The sequence below is a fragment of the Urocampus carinirostris genome, chromosome 16 (assembly GCF_059441175.1).
Source record: "Urocampus carinirostris isolate Australia breed hairy pipefish chromosome 16, RoL_Ucar_1.0, whole genome shotgun sequence".
Lineage (NCBI taxonomy): Eukaryota > Metazoa > Chordata > Actinopteri > Syngnathiformes > Syngnathidae > Urocampus > Urocampus carinirostris.
This window is the reverse complement of record NC_142364.1, coordinates 9,949,400-9,972,121: the sequence shown is the minus strand read 5'-3', so window position 1 is coordinate 9,972,121 and position 22,722 is coordinate 9,949,400. Positions and strand designations below refer to the sequence as shown.

Sequence of the window (22,722 nt, the reverse complement as noted above, 5' to 3'; positions counted from 1 at the left end):
CATTGTTATATTTAATACATTATTGAGCTTTAAAGAACTTTCTTATTTCACGGTGTCACATGAGATGGTTTCATAAAATCTATGAAAAAATAGAGCCTGTATCCAATATCAATTTAAACATACTGTCACGAGGAGGACCGGACCAGAACGGAGGCAGGAAGGGAGAACTCAATTTCGTTGACGATCAAAACTTTTATTTACCAAAATAAAAGTCGTCCAAAACTCAGGGACAAGACAGAACAAACAGGCTTCAACAAAAAAAACGTGCAAACACAGGTTTCTTCCGACTCAAACAAAACAGGACAGAGCAAAACAGAACGGGAAGTGCAGACAGAAAATGCAATGAGCCAGCACCCGCAAAACCCACAACCCACCCTTAAGTAGCACATACGCAAATTAGCTGATCTACTGCAGCCGTGCCCAGGGGGCGGGGCCAGCCGGTCGCCACAGCGACCATGCTGGACACGACACATACCGCTTACCCGTAGTTACTTTGGCCGTCATTTTCGTCCTAGATATTGGTTTCAAAACAAAGTGCAAGCAAAGTTCTTTGGTAAAAATGTCACAGAATATTGCAACATAGGATATCAACGTATTTACCTTCAGTGCACACTGGGTAAAGTCAAGTCAAGTCATGTTTATTTATATAGCCCTTAATCACAAAGAGTCTCCAAGGGCTGCACAGATCAAAGACTATTGCAAACTATTATTACAGACTATTATGACACCATCCCCTCATCTAAAACCTACATGAACTAGAGTAAGAGAAATAAATAGAAAGAAAGAAAGTAAAAGAAAAAAAGGACAAGAGAAGGAGAAAAACAAAAAGAATCAAAGAGTCAGAAAGAAAGATAAAGAGAGAAAGACAGAGAAAGAGAAATGGAGAGAAAAAAGGGGAAAGAGATGAAGAAAGAGAGAAGCCAGGAGAACGAGTGAGCTCGCGCTGTGTCTAGCCCCACCCATTCCTACCGCTCACCCATTCAAATTGCTCTACACTCTTTGCTAGCCCTTCTGGGTATTTACGGTTTGTTGTGTGGCTTTTTATTATAAAGTGTCACAACAATGAACTTAGATATTTTCATGCGCTTCCATATAAATGGTTATTTAGCGATTTAGAGCCACCACGGGGTTCGTTGGTGTGACACATTGACTCTAAATTGTAGTTAAAACTGTGTCCTATATTTGCACAAATTCCGTTTTATCTCGAAGCCGTTATGTGCTCATAAAAAGAGCCACATATGGCTCCCAAGCCATAGGTTACCGACCCCTGGTCTACTGTATAATTTAAAAAGCATTAGGTGCTACTATTGTTAATGGGGTCCAGAAATGAATTTTAAGAGAATTTTGTTCTTAATATATTCTAAGACAAATAATCTCGGTAAATGATAATGGCAAATATTTAATAATAAGCAAAAAAGGGATTACATGTAAAGCTGTATTCACTTTTACTCAAGGTACCAGTTAGCAAATATGTATTTTGAGTCAAAGCCTTCAAGGTTTTTCCAATGGATGAAACGTTTTTGATTATTATCTTGAAAACTAAGTCGCAGTCAGCTCTTTTCAGAGTCTCTTTGAAGAAAAATTAGATGGCTAGTGCTGAATTTTTTTTTTTATTTTTATATTTGAGTCAAAGCATTTCATGCTGCTGGTGCAAATGGCCCAAAAACGATGTTTTATGTTCCAAGCACAGAAGATTGGATTGGGCTGCTTGGAGTTGTCAGTGGTCGGGAGCTCCAGTGCCCAATTTGGCCCCAAGAGGGTGTTAGAGACCCCCTGAAAGCAGACGACACGAAAAGCAAATGTTTATCAATTTTGTTGATATTTATCGTGTGTGTCTTGACACGAAATGTAGCTAAAGACACTCGCAGGAACCTAAAATACAACTGCGTCCATTTTCTCAAAAATCGGTTCACCCGTTTCGGAGCCTATAGGTCACATACAAACACACACTCAAACAAATCTGGATTTATGAAGTTGTTAAGATTTATTTGGTTTCACGGTGTAAAAATATGTCATTTTTTAAAACCTGTGACCCCCCCCTACCCTACCCAGAAAAACGGAAGCAACGATGGGGAGTTCATCTTTCACACTGGGGAGCAGAACCACTTGGATTATGGCCGAGTTGTAACATGGAAAGGTCAAAGGTAATATTGTTCTTCTTTTCTTGTTTTTCATGCAAAAGCTGTATTATTTTAACTATTTTCCGCGCTAAAATAACTTAAGACTTGGCTGTTAAGTTTATACCTCGAGAAGATAGTCATGATAAGGAAACCAGAGACCAGGAATTCCTTTTGAGCTTGCAAGGAGAACAGGGGAATACTTTAAAAAGCTTTAAGATGTAAGAATATCAAGCCTGTTCTAAAGGTACCTAGCTAAACCCATTGCTTTTTTATTGAGAGTCTAATACAGGGGTGTCAAACTCATTTTAACTCTGGGGGCCACACGATAGAACAGACGTTCTGTCGGGGGCTGGACTACTAGATTAAAGAGAAAGAAAAAGAGAGAAAGAAAAAAGAGAAAGAGGGAGGGAAAAGGAGAGAGGGTGGGACAAAGAAAGAAAAAGAAAGGGAGGGAGGGAGAGAGCGTGAGAAAAAAGAGATAAAAAGTCGTGAGAGAGGGGGAAAAGAAAGGGAGAGGAAGAAAGAAATCCAAAGAGAAATAGAAAGAAAGAAGGAGAGAAAAGAGAAAAGAAAGCACGAAGGGTATGAAGAGAAAAGAGAGAAAAGGAAAAAAGGAAGTTAAAGCAAAAAAGGTTAAAAGACACAGAGAGAGAAAGAGACAAAGAGCAACAAAGGAAGAGAAAAAGAGAGACACAGAGAATGAAAGAGACAGTGGGAGAAAAGGGGTGTGAGAGAGAGAGAGAAAGAGAGAGAGAGAGAGATGGATAGAAGTACATAATAAAGGTAATGAGAAAGAAAAAAGAAAGATAAAAAAGAAAAATAGATAGAAAGAAAGACAGAAATACATAAAGGTAAAATGAAAGATAGAAAGAAAGGTGGAAAGAAAGAAAGAAACAAAGAAAATAAATAAAGATAGAAAATTCGGATAAAAAAAGAAGATAGATAGGAAAATAGATGAAAAGAAAGATAGATAGAAAGAAAGATATAATTAAAGGTAAAAAGTAAGATAGAAAGAAAGAAGTAAAGAAAGATAAAAAAGATAGATAGGAAATAGAGAGAGAGAGAGAGAGAACAAGGAAGAGAGAGAGAGAGAGAGAGAGAGAGAACAAGGAAGAGAGAGAGAGAGAGATGGATAGAAGTACATAATAAAGGTAAAGAGAAAGAAAAAAGAAAGATAAAAAAGAAAAATAGATAGAAAGAAAGAAACAAAGAAAATAAATAAAGATAGAAAATATGGATAAAAAAGAAGATAGATAGGAAAATAGATGAAAAGAAAGATAGATAAAAAAATAGATAGATAGAAATAAAGATAAAAAGAAAGATAGAATTAAAGGTAAAAAGTAAGATAGAAAGAAAGAAGTAAAGAAATATAAAAAAGAAAGATAGGAAATAGAGAGAGAGAGAGAGAGAGAGAGAGAGATATGCAAGTACAGTGTCTTTGTGAGATGCACCTAGCTTTGGCATATATTACCCAGCAGCTTGTTTTTCTCTTGCGCTTCTCTTAGTGTTATCTCGCGGCCCAAATTCAATCCTTTAGCGGGCCGCCTGTTTGACACCTGTGATCTCATAGGTTAGATAAAGTAGACCAACCCCTAAAGTCTCGGGAAATCAAGGAACATCAATATGGTTGGCCTCCCTGTCAGATCAAGGCTGGAGACCAACCCTGGCACTACCAGCGCCGCCTGGGATCGTAAAGCATTTCTTCATTGCCACTGTTTAATTGTCAAACTAGTACAACCTTGGCGTTACAAGTACCATCCAGGAATCCGCTTATTTATTGCAAGCGGTCAATTATAAAAATAGTACAACCCCGGATTTTTCAAGTACCGACCGAGAATGCGAAGCGTTTCTTCATTTTCAAAAAAGAAAAACCTTGACTGTACAAAATATCACAAAATTGTCCTGGATGCAAAGTATTTCTTTTTTCATTGCGAGCGTTCAATGATCAAAATAGTACAACCTTGAGATTACAAGTAAAGTCTAGGAATACAAAGCACTTCTTCATTACGAGCTTTCAATTATTAAAATAGTACAACCTTTGCCTTGCACGTACCATCCAGAAACACATAGTTTTTTTTCATTTTGAGCGTTAAATGATCAAAATAGTACAAACTTTGCTTTTCAAGTACCATCCAGGAATGCAAAGTATTTTTCTATTGCGAGCGTTCAATGATCAAAATAGTACAACCTTGAGATTACCAGTAAGTAAAGTCTAGGAATACAAAGCACTTTTTCATTACGAGCTTTCAATTATAAAAATAGTACAACCTTTGCATTGCACATACCATCCAGGAACTCAGTTTTTTTATTTTGAGCGTTAAATGATCAAAATAGTACAACCTTTGCTTTACAAGTACCATCCAGGAATGCAAAGCATTTTTTCATTGCGAGCCTTCAATGATCAAAATAGTACAACCTTGAGGTTACAAGTAAAGTCTAGGAATACAAAGCACTTTTTCATTACGAGCTTTCAATTATAAAAATAGTACAACCTTTACATTGCACGTACCATCCAGAAAAACATTTTTTTTTTTGAGCGTTAAATGATCAAAATAGTACAACCTTTCCTTTACAAGTAACATCCAGGAATGCAAAGCATTTTTTATTGCGAGCGTTCAATGATCAAAATAGTACAACCTTGAGGTTACAAGTAAAGTCTAGGAATACAAAGCACTTTTTCATTAGGAGCTTTCATTTATAAAAATAGTACAACCTTTGCATTGCACATACCATCCAGAAACACAAACTATTTTTCATTTTGAGCGTTAAATGATCAACATAGTACAACCTTTGCTTTACAAGTACCATCCAGGAATGCAAAGCATTTTTTCATTGCGAGCGTTCAATGATCAAAATAGTACAACCTTGAGTTTACAAGTAAAGTCTAGGAATGCAAAGCACTTCTTCATTACGAGCTTTCAATTGGAAAAGTAGTACAACCTTTGCCTTGCACGTACCATCCAGAAACACATAGTTTTTTTTCATTTTGAGCGTTAAATGATCAAAATAGTACAACCTTTGGTTTACAAGTACCATCCAGGAATGCAAAGCATTTTTTCATTGCGAGCGTTCAATGATCAAAATAGTACAACCTTGAGATTACAGGTAAAGTCTAGGAATACAAAGCACTTCTTCATTACGAGCTTTCAATTATAAAAATAGTACAACCTTAGCGTTTCGATTACTGTCCGGGAATGCAAAGCATTTCTTCCGTTTAAGCATTCAATAATCAAAATAGTACAAACTTGGCGGTACAAGTATTGTCCAGGAATGAAAAGCACCTCTTTGTTGGGAACGTTCAATGATCATAATAGAACAACCTTTTTATTACAAGCATGAAAATATAATTTTTTCTCATAATTTTGTGCGTTTATTAGCATGTTTTCAAGTGTTATTATCATTTGCTTACCTTTAGCGTCACTGTGGCAATAACGGAGATGACTCTCTCTTTGATTCTTTTTTCTTTTCTTTTTTCTTTTCTTTTTTTCTTTTCTTTTTTCTTTTCTTTTTTCTTTTCTTTTTTTCTTTTCTTTTTTCTTTTCTTTTTTCTTTTCTTTTTTTCTTTTCTTTTTTCTTTTCTTTTTTCTTTTCTTTTTTTCTTTTCTTTTTTCTTTTCTTTTTTCTTTTCTTTTTCTTTTCTTTTTTCTTTTCTTTTTTCTTTTCTTTTTTCTTTTCTTTTTCTTTTCTTTTTCTTTTCTTTTTTTCTTTTCTTTTTTTCTTTTGTCTTTTCTTTTTTCTTTTTTCTTCTCTTTTTTCTTTTCCTTTTTCTTCTTTCTTTTTTTTTTTCTTTTTTTTTTTTTTGCAGCCAATTGACTTTCTGGAACACCAACCAGAGCAACAGCATCAACGGGTCCGACGGGAGCGCCTTCCATCCCCTGCTGAAAAGAGACGAGCGCATTTACGTTTTCACCCCGGACCTCTGCAGGTGAGAATTTTCGTTTCGGACTATGAATTTGCCACATTCGGGGTTCGTACGGGTGCTTGAAATCCTTAAAAACACTCGAATTCAAACATTGTGTTTTCAAGGTCAGGAAAATGCGTGGATTTTGGGTGAAGTGCTTGAAAATGCTGTCAAAGGTTGTCATTGCCATGTTTACAGTTTATAGATCACGCAATGAATTACGATTGTACTTTTTTAAAAGTGTGTGAAAATGACGCTGACACGCCTGCTCTGGTGCCTTGTCACTATGGCATTGTGATGTGAAGCATTACCGCCCCCTACTGGTCGCACCCAAAGATCAGCTCTACTTAGAAAACCATCTCTTTTGGCTCAGCTCACTGACGTCTCAGATTTGTTTATTTTAATGATATAAAATCAATAATAGTAAAACATTACGCACCAAAATTTTTTTTAATTATTAATTTCATATGTTTCCTTAAAAACCTGTGAACTATAAATTAAAATGTTCACAGATCTACAAAACAATTTTAGTTTTTCACACACTGAACAGATTTAAAGTGGAACAACAGCACAAAATCCCTGAAATTGCAAAACAATTAAATAAAAATTTGCAAATGTCATGGTTGCCATGGCGCTCAATTAGCCCCGCCCGTGTGGCACCAGCTGCAGGTTGTTGAAAGATTGGCTCCCTGTCAGTATCTAAACTCTGTCCTGTCAGTCCCCTTTTGTCAGTCCGTCTGCGAATCTCTGTTTTTACACAGCAAGCCCTTTTCCGCCTGTCCCGTTTCTTGCTCCTGTTTGTCTCCCGCTACAATCTGTTTTGATCTCGACCACGTCTGTTCTCCCGTCCCGAATAACGATCCGTTTTTAATCTCGACCACGTCTACTCTCCTCTCCTGGCTTTCCACTTGTTTCCGATCCCGACCACGTTTTTGCTCTTCTATCCCGGCTACTGACCCGTTTTCCCGTTCCCGACACCGCCATCGCTCGCCACGGAAGTCCCACTTCAGCGTTGAGAGGCAACCCCCTCACTTTCTTCTAATAAAACTAATGAGAAACGTTACGCGAGTGGGTCCTGTTTCTGTTCTGGTCCTGACAGAAAAAAAATACTGCAGTCTCTAATAATAAAATCTTGAATCTACTCTGCCTTTTACACATACAGTACTTTATCTCTTTTTTGTCTTCTGTTTCGAACTCCATTATCACCAGACACCTAGAGAGACCTTTCTGTGCTTGTCAACAAGTGTGACGCATTTGTCACGACCAGAACGGAATCAGGACCCAATCGCGTAACGTTTACCACAAGAGGAAACAAGTCGTAATCCGGGACGGGAGAGTAGATGTAGTCAGGATCAAAAATGGGTCGTAAACCGGGACGTGAGGAGCAGACGTGGTCGGGATCAAAAACGATCGTAGCTGGAGACTAACTGGAGCAAAAACGGGACAGGTGGGAGTTAGGGTCAAAAAAGGCTTGCCTTGTATCAACAGAGGTTTGCAGACGGACTGACCACAGGAGAGTGACAGGACGGGGTTTAAATAGGGACAGGGAGCCAATCAAATGAGCAAGCACAGGTGATTACAATCGGTAATCATGACAGTATTAAAGCTGCGCAAGAATTGTTGAGACAGAATTCATGTCAGTTTACAGCAGCCCATTCACACAAAAAGATGGTAGATCATAGATAGGAACAGTATGTGCTAGCAGCAAGATGAAGACTTTATTTAAGTCATCAAAGTCAACAACAACAAAACTTTTTATTTGATCACGCTGGATTTCTTCTGTAGATAAGAGACAAAGAGAGAGAGAGGGGAAAAAACAGAGAGAAACAGAGAAAGAGAGATTTACAGAGAAAGGAAGTGGGAAGCGGGAAGAGAAAACAAAAAGGAAAATGGAAGAAAAACAAAGAAGAGATATTGAGAAAAAGAGAAGAAAAAATAAGGACGAGATAAAAAAGGAGAGAAAGAGAGGTACAGAGAAAGGAAGTGGGAAGGAAAAGAGTAAAGAGAGAAAACAAAAAAGAAAGAGGAAGAAAAAGAAAGAAGAGATATTGAGAAAAAGAGAAGAAAAAATAAGGAAGAGAGGAAAAGGGAGAGAAACAGAGAAAGGAAGTGGGAAGGAAAAGAGTAAAGCATGAAAGAGAGAAAACATTAAAGAAAGAGGAAGAAAAAGAAAGAAGAGATATTGAGGAAAAACAGAAGAAAAACTAAGAAAGAGAGGAAAAGGGAGAGAAACAGAGAGAGATACAGAGAAAGGAAGTGGAAAGGAAAAGAGTAAAGTGTGAAAGAGAGAAAACAAAAAAGAAAAAGGAAGAAAAAGAAAGAAGAGATATTGAGAAAAAGAGAAGAAAAAATAAGAAAGAGAGGAAAAGGGAGAGAAACAAAGAGAGATACAGAGAAAGGAAGTGGGAAGGAAAAGAGTAAAGCGTGGAAGAGAGAAAACAAAAAAAGAGGAAGAAAAACAAAGAAGAGGGGGAAAAGGGTGAGAGACAGAGAAATAGAAAAAAAGAGAGAGAAAAGGTAGGGAAGAAAGAGAAGATAAAAAAAGAATGTGAGAAGAGAAGGAAAACAGGCAAATAGAAAAAGAAAGAAAAAGGAAGAGAGGGAAAGGAAAAGGGACAGAAAGAGTCAAAGAAAGGGAGAAAAAAGAGAGAGAGAAAAAGAAAAAGTAGTTTGCACTAATCTGTGGTCTGTGCAGCCCTTTACGACTCCTTGTGATTAAGGGTGTCACAAATAAACAGAACTTGACTTTGAAGGTACTGGATTTTTTTTTTTCAAATGTCCTTGAAAGTGCTTGAAAAGTGTTTAAAATCCACTTATGGAAAAGGAGTACAACCGCGGAATATTTTAGAAAAAAAACGGCAGTTCGACTTTCAGGGAGGTGGGAAATCCCGGCCAGAAATCTGCGTTTTACGGCGCTCCCCAAGACTTCATATTATTATTTACGACGTTGGGGAACTTCAAATATTTATAGTACTTTTGAAAATAAAAGGAGGTTATAGCTTCCATCTTTTAAGTGATATAGAAAGTTTTTCTCACTTATTGTATTTAAAAAAATATATATAAATAATGAAAAAAATTAAAATAATCTACTTTGTCTGAAATAAGAAAATATATAATCTGGTTATGGCGTAAGAATTAATGTTGTGAGTGTAGTAAAACAGTCAAGTCATGGTTATTTGTGACGGCCTTAATCACAAGGAGTCTCAAAGGGCTGCACAGACCACAGATTATTGCAAACCACAGACTATTATGACACCACCCCTGATCTAAAACCTACATGAGGGCAAGGAAAAACTCAAAAAACTCAGTCAAGTCAAGTCATGGTTATTTGTGACGCCCTTAATCACAAGGAGTCTCAAAGGGCTGCACAGACCACAGATTATTGCAAATTACAGACTATTATTGCACCACCCCTGATCTAAAACCTACATGAGGGCAAGGAAAAACTCAAAAAACTCAGTCAAGTCAAGTCATGGTTATTTGTGACGCCCTTAATCACAAGGAGTCTCAAAGGGCTGCACAGACCACAGATTATTGCAAATTACAGACTATTATTGCACCACCCCTGATCTAAAACCTACATGAGGGCAAGGAAAAACTCAAAAAACTCAGTCAAGTCAAGTCATGGTTATTTGTGACGCCCTTAATCACAAGGAGTCTCAAAGGGCTGCACAGACCACAGATGATTACAAACCACAATCTATTATGACACCATCCCCTGATCTAAAACCTACATGCGGGCAAGGGAAAACTCAAAAACCTCAGTCAAGTCATGGTTATTTGCGCCGCTCTTAATCACAAGGAGTCTCAAAGGGCTGCACAGACCACAGATGATTACAAACCACAATCTATTATGACACCATCCCCTGATCTAAAACCTACATGAGGGCAAGGAAAAACTCAAAAAACTCAGTCAAGTCAAGTCATGGTTATTTGTGACGCCCTTAATCACAAGGAGTCTCAAAGGGGTCCCCAAAATTTAGTGTTATCGAGGTTGAAATTGTAAATCGGCGACAAATATATAATAAAAATATATACATTCATTCAGGTTTAATCATCACAGTTTATTGGTAATACAAATCAGTTATCACTTCAAGATTTTTCAGTTCACAACAATATGGTATATTATATGAAATAATATTGATGAAATATTAGTCTATATATTGATGCTGTTTTAATCATCAGTTAATTGGTAATACAAAGCAGTTATCACTTCAGATTTTTCAGTTCATATATTCTTCGTGGTTTGCTGTCCCGCCATAGTTGTAATGCCTTCTCAAGGTCCGATCCATTATCATCCTTCTCATAGCGTCACCAGGAATATAATTGAGTCCATTTTGGCAGAAAAGTCCTTTTCTTGCTAGGAGTATTCTTTTGTTTATTTTCTTTCGTCGAATCGTTAGCTCCAACACGCGTGTTTTCCTTGCCTCCGAAGAATTTCTCCGCCGTTTTTTCGTGCCGGAATTATTGCTGTTGTTATCACTTTCTGTGTTATGTTTCGACTAATTACCGACACTGAAGAAATGACCAATTTTTTGTTGATTTGCACCTAGTACCAACTGTTTTTTCCCTCGAAACTGCACCTCCACTACACTAGGGTGCAGTGTTGTTCTCATTGGCAGAGTGTTTTGTCTACACAGTGGATTAAGCACAGAGTATACGCACTTAGTATGAAGTGTAGGCACACAAAAAATTATGTACTCGAATGCGGAGATGAGCAAAGAGGGTAAGGAAAGCTAAGAAAAGGAAGTTCGACGAAGTGGACGCGACGCTTAGCTTCACTGCCACCACGGAGGGAGATGAGCAAGGACTGGAGTGCTTGAATGAATGAAAACTTTATTCGAACATTAAAACGAAAACAGAACCAAAACCATAACGCGACAACAAAATTATATTACATAATATGTCCGTTGTATTGCTTGCCATGTTAAAAATATTGGCAGCGGACTGCATGAAGCCAAATCAATTTAATTTAAAGGCATTACAACCCAACCACGCTGATAAAAGGCTTGAGATCTTTAGCTAATTTGTGCCAAAAGGCGTAGATTTATAATCGGTTAAAAAAAAAAAAAAACAGGATTTCTTCTTCCAAGGAGGGACGTGACAGAAAACAATCGAGAAACACAGCGCTAGTCCAGGACACGCGTATCCCAATTTAGGCTAACCTTCACCTCGGTACCCTCGTCATGCCTCATGGAAAAAAATCTATTACCGGTATACCTTTGGCCCAGTTTGAACGCGTGCTGTCCAACCTCCCCCCTTTCCCGCCATGTTGACAAAACACTTTCACCCACTTACTAAACTCATCGTTTACGAAACGCCCTCCCTCCCTTTCACAAATGTCTGTACATAGACATCTGGAATTTCAGATTTTTTTGAATCATCCGCCCCCGTAAACGGATATTCCCCTTTGTAAGCTTTTGGCTTCTGACCGACAGCTGAGCCACAAAAGCAAGATTTAGATGAAGTGCCAACAGGTGCTACTATTCAAATAGCTGGCTTGGCTTTTGCCTGACGTAAATCTTCCTATTGCGGTACGATTGATAAAAACTCCGGAATCATTGTCGAAAAGTTCCAGCCATGTTCTATAAAGTGGTTCTTCTTCGTAGTTCTCAATTAGCTCAAGCTTAGTTTCTATTGTTATCATCTTCTTGCTTCTCCCTTTAGCATCACTGTAAGTATAAAAAGAATGTAGCCATCCACAACCTGATGGCTAAAATATTTTTTTTCTAATCAGCTAACGTAATAGCAGGGCTGGGTAGGGTTACTTTAACTGGATTACTTTCAATGACTTTTGGATGACTCCAATACCAAATATGCTAATAAAAGACAAAAGAAACTAAATATGAATAAAATGATGACTCGCAACACGTGGTTAGCTTTCTCTCCTGGCTTTGATCTCCAGCAAAACCAGGGTTGGGTAGGGTTACTTTAACTGGATTACTTTCAATGACTTTTGGATGACTCCAATAGCAAATATGCTAATAAAAGACAAAAGAAACTAAATATGAATCAAATGATGACTCACAACACGCGGTAAGCTTTCTCTCCTGGCTTTGATCTCCGGCAAAACCAGGGTTGGGTAGGGTTACTTTAACTGGATTACTTTCAATGACTTTTGGATGACTCCAATACCAAATATGCTAATAAAAGACAAAAGAAACTAAATATGAATAAAATGATGACTCTCAAAACGTGGTAAGCTTTCTCTCCTGGCTTTGATCTCTTTGATCTTCGGCAAAACCAGGGTTGGGTAGGGTTACTTTAACTGGATTACTTTCAATGACTTTTGGATGACTCCAATACCAAATATGCTCATAAAAGACAAAAGAACGTAAATATGGATAAAATGATGACTCACAACACGTGGTAAGCTTTCTCACCTGGCTTTGATCTCTTTGATCTCCGGCAAAACCAGGGTTGGGTAGAGTTACTTTAACTGGATTACTTTCAATGACTTTTGGATGACTCCAATAGCAAATATGCTAATAAAAGACAAAATAAACTAAATATGAATAAAATGATGACTCACAACACGTGGTAAGCTTTCTCTCCTGGCTTTGATCTCTTTGATCTCCGGCAAAACCAGGGTTGGGTAGGGTTACTTTAACTGGATTACTTTCAATGACTTTTGGATGACTCCAATACCAAATATGCTAATAAAAGACAAAAGAAACTAAATATGAATCAAATGATGACTCACAACACGTGGTAAGCTTTCTCTCCTGGCTTTGATCTCCGGCAAAACCAGGGTTGGGTAGGGTTACTTTAACTGGATTACTTTCAATGACTTTTGGATGACTCCAATACCAAATATGCTAATAAAAGACAAAAGAAACTAAATCTGAATAAAATGATGACTCACAACACGTGGTAAACTTTCTCTCCTGGCTTTGATCTCTTTGATCTCCGGCAAAACCAGGGTTGGGTAGGGTTACTTTAACTGGATTACTTTCAATGACTTTTGGATGACTCCAATACCAAATATGCTCATAAAAGACAAAAGAACGTAAATATGGATAAAATGATGACTCACAACACGTGGTAAGCTTTCTCACCTGGCTTTGATCTCTTTGATCTCCGGCAAAACCAGGGTTGGGTAGAGTTACTTTAACTGGATTACTTTCAATGACTTTTGGATGACTCCAATAGCAAATATGCTAATAAAAGACAAAATAAACTAAATATGAATCAAATGATGACTCACAACACGTGGTAAGCTTTCTCTCCTGGCTTTGATCTCTTTGATCTCCGGCAAAACCAGGGTTGGGTAGGGTTACTTTAACTGGATTACTTTCAATGACTTTTGGATGACTCCAATAGCAAATATGCTAATAAAAGACAAACGAAAGTAAATATGAATAAAATGATGACTCACAACACGTGGTAAGCTTTCTCTCCTGGCTTTGATCTCCGGCAAAACCAGGGTTGGGTAGGGTTACTTTAACTGGATTACTTTCAATGACTTTTGGATGACTCCAATAGCAAATATGCTAATAAAAGACAAAAGAAACTAAATATAAATCAAATGATGACTCACAACACGTGGTACGCTTTCTCTCCTGGCTTTGATCTCTTTGATCTCCGGCAAAACCAGGGTTGGGTAGGGTTACTTTAACTGGATTACTTTCAATGACTTTTGGATGACTCCAATAGCAAATATGCTAATAAAAGACAAAAGAAACGAAATATGAATAAAATGATGACTCACAACACGTGGTAAGCTTTCTCTCCTGGCTTTGATCTCTTTGATCTCCAGCAAAACCAGGGTTGGGTAGGGTTACTTTAACTGGATTACTTTCAATGACTTTTGGATGACTCAGATACCAAATATGCTCATAAAAGACAAAAGAACGTAAATATGGATAAAATGATGACTCACAACACGTGGTAAGCTTTCTCTCCTCGCTTTGATCTCCGGCAAAACCAGGGTTGGGTAGGGTTACTTTAACTGGATTACTTTCAATGACTTTTGGATGACTCCAATACCAAATATGCTAATAAAAGACAAAAGAAACTAAATATGAATAAAATGATGACTCACAACACGTGGTACGCTTTCTCACCTGGCTTTGATCTCTTTGATCTCCGGCAAAACCAGGGTTGGGTAGAGTTACTTTAACTGGATTACTTTCAATGACTTTTGGATGACTCCAATAGCAAATATGCTAATAAAAGACAAAATAAACTAAATATGAATCAAATGATGACTCACAACACGTGGTAAGCTTTCTCTCCTGGCTTTGATCTCTTTGATCTCCGGCAAAACCAGGGTTGGGTAGGGTTACTTTAACTGGATTACTTTCAATGACTTTTGGATGACTCCAATAGCAAATATGCTAATAAAAGACAAACGAAAGTAAATATGAATAAAATGATGACTCACAACACGTGGTAAGCTTTCTCTCCTGGCTTTGATCTCCGGCAAAACCAGGGTTGGGTAGGGTTACTTTAACTGGATTACTTTCAATGACTTTTGGATGACTCCAATAGCAAATATGCTAATAAAAGACAAAAGAAACTAAATCTGAATAAAATGATGACTCACAACACGTGGTAAACTTTCTCTCCTGGCTTTGATCTCTTTGATCTCCGGCAAAACCAGGGTTGGGTAGGGTTACTTTAACTGGATTACTTTCAATGACTTTTGGATGACTCCAATACCAAATATGCTCATAAAAGACAAAAGAACGTAAATATGGATAAAATGATGACTCACAACACGTGGTAAGCTTTCTCACCTGGCTTTGATCTCCGGCAAAACCAGGGTTGGGTAGGGTTACTTTAACTGGATTACTTTCAATGACTTTTGGATGACTCCAATAGCAAATATGCTAATAAAAGACAAAATAAACTAAATATGAATAAAATGATGACTCACAACACGTGGTAAGCTTTCTCTCCTGGCTTTGATCTCTTTGATCTCCGGCAAAACCAGGGTTGGGTAGGGTTACTTTAACTGGATTACTTTCAATGACTTTTGGATGACTCCAATACCAAATATGCTAATAAAAGACAAAAGAAACTAAATATGAATCAAATGATGACTCACAACACGTGGTAAGCTTTCTCTCCTGGCTTTGATCTCCGGCAAAACCAGGGTTGGGTAGGGTTACTTTAACTGGATTACTTTCAATGACTTTTGGATGACTCCAATACCAAATATGCTAATAAAAGACAAAAGAAACTAAATCTGAATAAAATGATGACTCACAACACGTGGTAAACTTTCTCTCCTAGCTTTGATCTCTTTGATCTCCGGCAAAACCAGGGTTGGGTAGGGTTACTTTAACTGGATTACTTTCAATGACTTTTGGATGACTCCAATACCAAATATGCTCATAAAAGACAAAAGAACGTAAATATGGATAAAATGATGACTCACAACACGTGGTAAGCTTTCTCACCTGGCTTTGATCTCTTTGATCTCCGGCAAAACCAGGGTTGGGTAGAGTTACTTTAACTGGATTACTTTCAATGACTTTTGGATGACTCCAATAGCAAATATGCTAATAAAAGACAAAATAAACTAAATATGAATCAAATGATGACTCACAACACGTGGTAAGCTTTCTCTCCTGGCTTTGATCTCTTTGATCTCCGGCAAAACCAGGGTTGGGTAGGGTTACTTTAACTGGATTACTTTCAATGACTTTTGGATGACTCCAATAGCAAATATGCTAATAAAAGACAAACGAAAGTAAATATGAATAAAATGATGACTCACAACACGTGGTAAGCTTTCTCTCCTGGCTTTGATCTCCGGCAAAACCAGGGTTGGGTAGGGTTACTTTAACTGGATTACTTTCAATGACTTTTGGATGACTCCAATAGCAAATATGCTAATAAAAGACAAAAGAAACTAAATATAAATCAAATGATGACTCACAACACGTGGTACGCTTTCTCTCCTGGCTTTGATCTCTTTGATCTCCGGCAAAACCAGGGTTGGGTAGGGTTACTTTAACTGGATTACTTTCAATGACTTTTGGATGACTCCAATAGCAAATATGCTAATAAAAGACAAAAGAAACGAAATATGAATAAAATGATGACTCACAACACGTGGTAAGCTTTCTCTCCTGGCTTTGATCTCTTTGATCTCCGGCAAAACCAGGGTTGGGTAGGGTTACTTTAACTGGATTACTTTCAATGACTTTTGGATGACTCAGATACCAAATATGCTCATAAAAGACAAAAGAACGTAAATATGGATAAAATGATGACTCACAACACGTGGTAAGCTTTCTCTCCTCGCTTTGATCTCCGGCAAAACCAGGGTTGGGTAGGGTTACTTTAACTGGATTACTTTCAATTACTTTTGGATTACTCCAATATCAAAAATGCTAATAAAAGACAAAAGAAACTGAATAGGAATAAAATGATGACTCACAACACGCGGTAAGCTTTCTCTCCTGGCTTTGATTTCTTTGATCTCCGGCAAAACCAGGGTTGGGTAGAGTTACTTTAACTGGATTACTTTCAATGACTTTTGGATGACTCCAATAGCAAATATGCTAATAAAAGACAAAATAAACTAAATATGAATCAAATGATGACTCACAACACGTGGTAAGCTTTCTCTCCTGGCTTTGATCTCTTTGATCTCCGGCAAAACCAGGGTTGGGTAGGGTTACTTTAACTGGATTACTTTCAATGACTTTTGGATGACTCCAATAGCAAATATGCTAATAAAAGACAAACGAAAGTAAATATGAATAAAATGATGACTCACAACACGTGGTAAGCTTTCTCTCCTGGCTTTGATCTCCGGCAAAACCAGGGTTGGGTAGGGTTACTTTAACTGGATTACTTTCAATGACTTTTGGATGACTCCAATAGCAAATATGCTAATAAAAGACAAAAGAAACTAAATCTGAATAAAATGATGACTCACAACACGTGGTAAACTTTCTCTCCTGGCTTTGATCTCTTTGATCTCCGGCAAAACCAGGGTTGGGTAGGGTTACTTTAACTGGATTACTTTCAATGACTTTTGGATGACTCCAATACCAAATATGCTCATAAAAGACAAAAGAACGTAAATATGGATAAAATGATGACTCACAACACGTGGTAAGCTTTCTCACCTGGCTTTGATCTCTTTGATCTCCGGCAAAACCAGGGTTGGGTAGAGTTACTTTAACTGGATTACTTTCAATGACTTTTGGATGACTCCAATAGCAAATATGCTAATAAAAGACAAAATAAACTAAATATGAATCAAATGATGACTCACAACACGTGGTAAGCTTTCTCTCCTGGCTTTGATCTCTTTGATCTCCGGCAAAACCAGGGTTGGGTAGGGTTACTTTAACTGGATTACTTTCAATGACTTTTGGATGACTCCAATACCAAATATGCTAATAAAAGACAAAAGAAACTAAATATGAATCAAATGATGACTCGCAACACGTGGTAAGCTTTCTCTCCTGGCTTTGATCTCCGGCAAAACCAGTGTTGGGTAGGGTTACTTTAACTGGATTACTTTCTATGACTTTTGGATGACTCAGATACCAAATATGCTCATAAAAGACAAAAGAAACTAAATATGAATAAAATGATGACTCGCAACACGTGGTAAGCTTTCTCTCCTGGCTTTGATCTCCGGCAAAACCAGGGTTGGGTAGGGTTACTTTAACTGGATTACTTTCAATGACTTTTGGATGACTCCAATACCAAATATGCTAATAAAAGACAAAAGAAACTAAATATGAATAAAATGATGACTCACAACACGTGGTAAGCTTTCTCTCCTGGCTTTGATCTCTTTGATCTTTGGCAAAACCAGGGTTGGGTAGGGTTACTTTAACTGGATTACTTTCAATGACTTTTGGATGACTCCAATAGCAAATATGCTAATAAAAGACAAAAGAAACTAAATATGAATAAAATGATGACTCACAACACGTGGTACGCTTTCTCTCCTGGCTTTGATCTCTTTGATCTCCGGCAAAACGATCATAAAATGCCACAGAAACAAAATGAAAATAAATCCAAACAGCTTGCCAACATCATTTTTGCCGTTCCATGTATTCCGTTACTCCCCAAGCCTGCACAAAATTGAGTCATTTTATTCATATTTTTTTTATTTTATTTTTTTTAGCATATTTGGTATTGGAGTCATCCAAAAGTAATAGAAAGTAATCCAGTTAAAGTAACCCTACCCAACCCTGCGTAATAGTTAACAATTTTGTTAACTTTAATAACTAGAATACTGCAGTTTTTCTATCCCTAACTCCTCCTCGTCGTCTCTGAACTCTGAACTGTGACGGTGACACGAAGAGCATGCTAGGATCATGGATTGCCAGGCAAATCTGTGGCGATAGCCAGTTCGTTTACATTCAGGAAACTGAAACTGTGTTTTGACTTTGTAACGAGAGGCAGTATTTTCCCGTTGAGGCACTTCAGGACCTGAAACCGTGGTACTACTGTACCATCCGAATCTCTTTTTTTTTTTGAGGTCTAGGGAAAAGGCCGTTCGAGCATTGTTATGAACTGGCAAACTCTGTATGGAGTCTTTTGTTGTGAGCGAGAGGCGTTCGGATTCCCTGGGAACTGCTCGACATAGAGCAACTCTCTCTGAGGTCATGATAATAACAACCCCAAGGTCTCCAGTGAACATCCGAGGGCGTTTGGATTTGCTCCCTGGGAAGATTTTTTTAGGGTTGGTTCTTTTCATCTCGTCCAGATCACAGGGACCCCCAAAAACCTGTCCTTTTTTTTCTTCTTTAATCCTTGATTTTTTTTTCTTTTTTTTCTTTTCTAATTTAGTTTTTTTTGTTTCTTTTCCCCCTAGTTGTTTTCTTCTTCCACTTTTTATCTTCTTTTGTTCTTTATTTCCCCTTTTTTGTTTCAGTTTTCTTAGACTTTTGTTTTTTTGTTTCTTTTATTCCAGATTGTTTTTCTTTTTTTTTATTTTTCTTCTTTTGCTGCTCCTTTCGATAGCTTTTTACTTATTTTTTCTTGCTTTTCCCTACTTTTTTCTCTCTTTTTTGTTTTTTATTTTTTCCCCCCCTATCTGTTTACCTTTTCCGTTTTTTTTACCTTCTATTGTACTTTGTTTCCCACTTTTCTCTTTTTCTTTTTTGTTTTAGTTTTCGTAGCCTTTTGTTTCATCATTCTTTTTTTCTCTTTTTTTTATTTTTCTTGTTTTTTTTCTCGTGCTTTTTTTCCTAGCTTTTTACTTATTTTTTCTTGCTTTTCCCTACTTTTTTCTCTCTTTTTTGTTTTTTATTTTTTCCCCCCCTAGTTGTTTACCTTTTCTGTTTTTTACCTTCTATTGTACTTTATTTCCCCCTTTTCTCTTTTTCTTTTTTCTTTTAGTTTTCTTAGCCTTTTGTTTCATCATTCTTTTTTTCTCTTTTTTTTATTTTTCTTGTTTTTTTTCTCGTGCTTTTTTTCCTAGCTTTTTACTTCTTTTTTCTTGCTTTTCCCTACTTTTTCCTCTCTTTTTTATGTTATATTTTTTCTGTTTACTTTTTCTGTTTTTTACCTTCTTTTGTTCTTTATTTCCCCTTTTTTGTTTCAGTTTTCTTAGTCTTTTGTTTTTGTTTTTTTTCTTTTCTATTCCAGATTGTTTTTCTCTTTTTTTTTTCTTGTGTTTTTTTTTCTTATTTTGCTGCTCCTTTCCCTAGCTTTTTACTTATTTTTTTTTTGCTTTTCCCTACTTTTTTCCCTCTTTTTTATTTTTTATTTCCCCCCCCCTATCTGTTTACCTTTTCCGTTTTTTTACCTTCTATTGTACTTTATTTCCCCCTTTTCTCTTTTTCTTTTTTCTTTTAGTTTTCTTAGCCTTTTGTTTCATCATTCTTTTTTTCTCTTTTTTTTTATTTTTCTTGTTTTTTTTCTCGTGCTTTTTTTCCTAGCTTTTTACTTATTTTTTCTTGCTTTTCCCTACTTTTTTCTCTCTTTTTTGTTTTTTATTTTTTCCCCCCCTAGTTGTTTACCTTTTCTGTTTTTTACCTTCTATTGTACTTTATTTCCCCCTTTTCTCTTTTTCTTTTTTCTTTTAGTTTTCTTAGCCTTTTACTTTTTCCCCTCTTTTTTATGTTATATTTTTTCTGTTTACTTTTTCTGTTTTTTACCTTCTTTTGTTCTTTATTTCCCCTTTTTTGTTTCAGTTTCCTTAGCCTTTTGTTTTTCTTTTTTTTCTTTTCTATTCCAGATTGTTTTTCTCTTTTTTTTTATTTTTCTTGTGTTTTTTTTCTTCTTTTGCTGCTCCTTTCCCTAGCTTTTTACTTATTTTTTTTTGCTTTTCCCTTCTTTTTTCCCTCTTTTTTATTTTTAATTTTTTCCCCCCCTATCTGTTTACCTTTTCCGTTTTTTTACCTTCTATTGTACTTTATTTCCCCCTTTTCTCTTTTTCTTTTTTCTTTTAGTTTTCTTAGCCTTTTGTTTCATCATTCTTTTTTTCTGGATTATTTTTTATCTTTTTTTAAAATGTTTCGTGTGTTTTTTTTCTTGTGCTTTTTTTTCTAGCTTTTTACTTGTTTTTTCTTGCTTTTCCCTACTTTTTTCCCTTTTTTTATGTTATATTTTTTTCTGTTTACTTTTTCAGTTTTTTTACCTTCTATTGTAATTTATTCCCCCCTTTTCTCTTTTTCTTTTTTGGTTTAGTTATCTTAGCCTTTTTTTGCTTTTTTTCCCAGATTTTCTTTTCTCTTTTTTTCTTTTTCCTTTGTCTTTCCTTCTTTTTTTCTGAGCTTTTTACTTCTTTTTCTTGCTTTTCCTTACCTTTTCCCTTTTTTAAATTTTTTACACTTTTACCTTTTTTGTTCTTTATTCCCCTTTTTTCTTTGTTCTTCTTTTTTTCCATTTTTTTTCTTTTCTCCATTCAACAAACATTCTGTCAGGGGCCGGACTCGTAGATTAAAGAGAAAGAAAAAGAGAGATCAAGAAATAAGAGAAAGAGGGAGGGAAAAGGAGAGAGGGCGGGACAAAGAAAGAAAGAGAGAGAGAGGGAGAGAGCGTGAGAAACAAAAGATAAAAAGTCGTGAGAGAGGGGGAAAAGAAAGGGAGAGGAAGAAAGAAATCCAAAGAGAAATAGAAAGACAGAAGGAGAGAAAAGAGAGAAGAAAGCGCAACGGGTAGAGAGAGAGAAGAAGAAAAAAGAGAGAAAGCATAAAGGGAAGTTAGAGCAAAAGAAGTTAAAAAGACACAGAGAGAGAAAGAGACAAAGAGCAACAAAAGAAGAGAAAAAGAGAGACACAGAGAGTAAAGAGACAGAGAGTGGGAGAAAAGGGGTGGAAAAGAGGGAGAGAGAGAGAGAGAAAAAGAAATACAAGTGTCTTTGTTCAAGGCAAATTTCTTTGGCAACATCAAATTGACATATTTCAACCTCCAGCTTGTTTTTCTCTTGCGCTTCTCTGAGTGTTGTCTCGCGGGCCGGATTCAATCCCTTAGCGGGCCTGATCTGGCCCGCGGGACGCCTGTTTGACACCTATGTTATACAATTATCCATCGGGATAGCATATGCGCTGCCCAGACTGCCCTCCTTACTACATCCACTTTTTTTTGGCGTGTGCCTGTGGGTGGGCACCGGCCCCCTGGTAACACCCCTGTGCTATTTTGCTTGTAACAATCACAAAATACAATTCAAACAAAATATAAACAACAATTTTTTAATATAACAAGTTGCTAAATGTGTTTTAGAAATTGAATTTAACGCGTTTAGAACAATTCGAAATCAGTTGAACTTTTGTGGGTGCAGGTCTATCTACATGGAGTTTGAGAAGGACGTGGAAGTGAGAGGGATCCCGGCCTACCGTTTCACACCTCCGCGTTCCGTCCTGGCCAGCAAAGAGGAGAACCCGGCCAACGAGGGCTTCTGTGTGGCCCCCCAGGAGTGCCTGGGGTCCGGACTCCTCAAAGTCAGCCCTTGCCGCAAAGGTCAGCGTCTTCTACTTGGAAAAAAAAAACGATACTAGTGAATTACAGGTTTATGTTTTTGGTTGCAGCTCGTTGCTTTCTGCAGGGTGAGCTTTTTTTCGTGTGTTAATGTAAATTTGTGGTGTTGCCACAGTTGCTGACTACTTATACTCCAGTGTTTCGTATATATGACATTTTGGGGGGGGGATTGCGCCTTAGTACTAGAAGTAGTAATAAGATGATTTTCTCTTTAAGTCAAGTCATGTTTATTTGTGACGCCCTTAATCACAAAGAGTCTCAAAGGGCTGCACAGATCAAAGAATATTGCAATTTAATAGATTTAAACAGTTCCACTGAGGTTGCAGATCGAATCTCAGGGTGAAGAGCATTCCACAGCACCGGGGCCCGTATGGAGAACGTTCTCGAACCTGCGGATTTCTTCTTGGCTCTTGGGATCACTAGTAGACCGGCATTTTCAGAGCGAAAGGCTCCGGACTGGAACATGGGGGGAAATTAATTTTGAAAGATGTGAAGGAGCAAGTCCATGCATGATTTGGTATGATACCAACAGAACCTTAAAATCACATCCTAAGACACAGGTGTCAAAAAGGCGGCCCGCGGGCCAGATCAGGCCCGCTAAGGGATTGAATCCGGCCCGCGAGACAACACTCAGAGAAGCGCATGAGAAAAACAAGCTGCAGGTTGAAATATGTCCACTTGATGTTGCCAAAGCCAAGTGCCTCGAACAAAGACACTGTATTTCTTTCTCTCTCTCTCTCTCTCTCTCTCTTTTCGTCCCTTATCTCCCACTCTCTGTCTCTGTCTCTTTCA

At 37.2% G+C, this 22,722-nt stretch overlaps 1 protein-coding gene across 1 annotated transcript in view; it reads left to right on the top strand.

Annotated features, from left to right (window-relative positions):
• Positions 1-22,722, top strand: part of scarb2b (scavenger receptor class B, member 2b) — a 63,082-nt gene that overhangs the window by 28,437 nt on the left and 11,923 nt on the right. Inside the window, exons 5-7 of the mRNA XM_088355918.1 lie at positions 2,053-2,144; positions 5,926-6,045; positions 21,734-21,912. Of these exons, the coding sequence (XP_088212044.1) occupies positions 2,053-2,144; positions 5,926-6,045; positions 21,734-21,912 (391 nt within the window). The remainder of the gene's footprint in view (positions 1-2,052; positions 2,145-5,925; positions 6,046-21,733; positions 21,913-22,722) is intronic.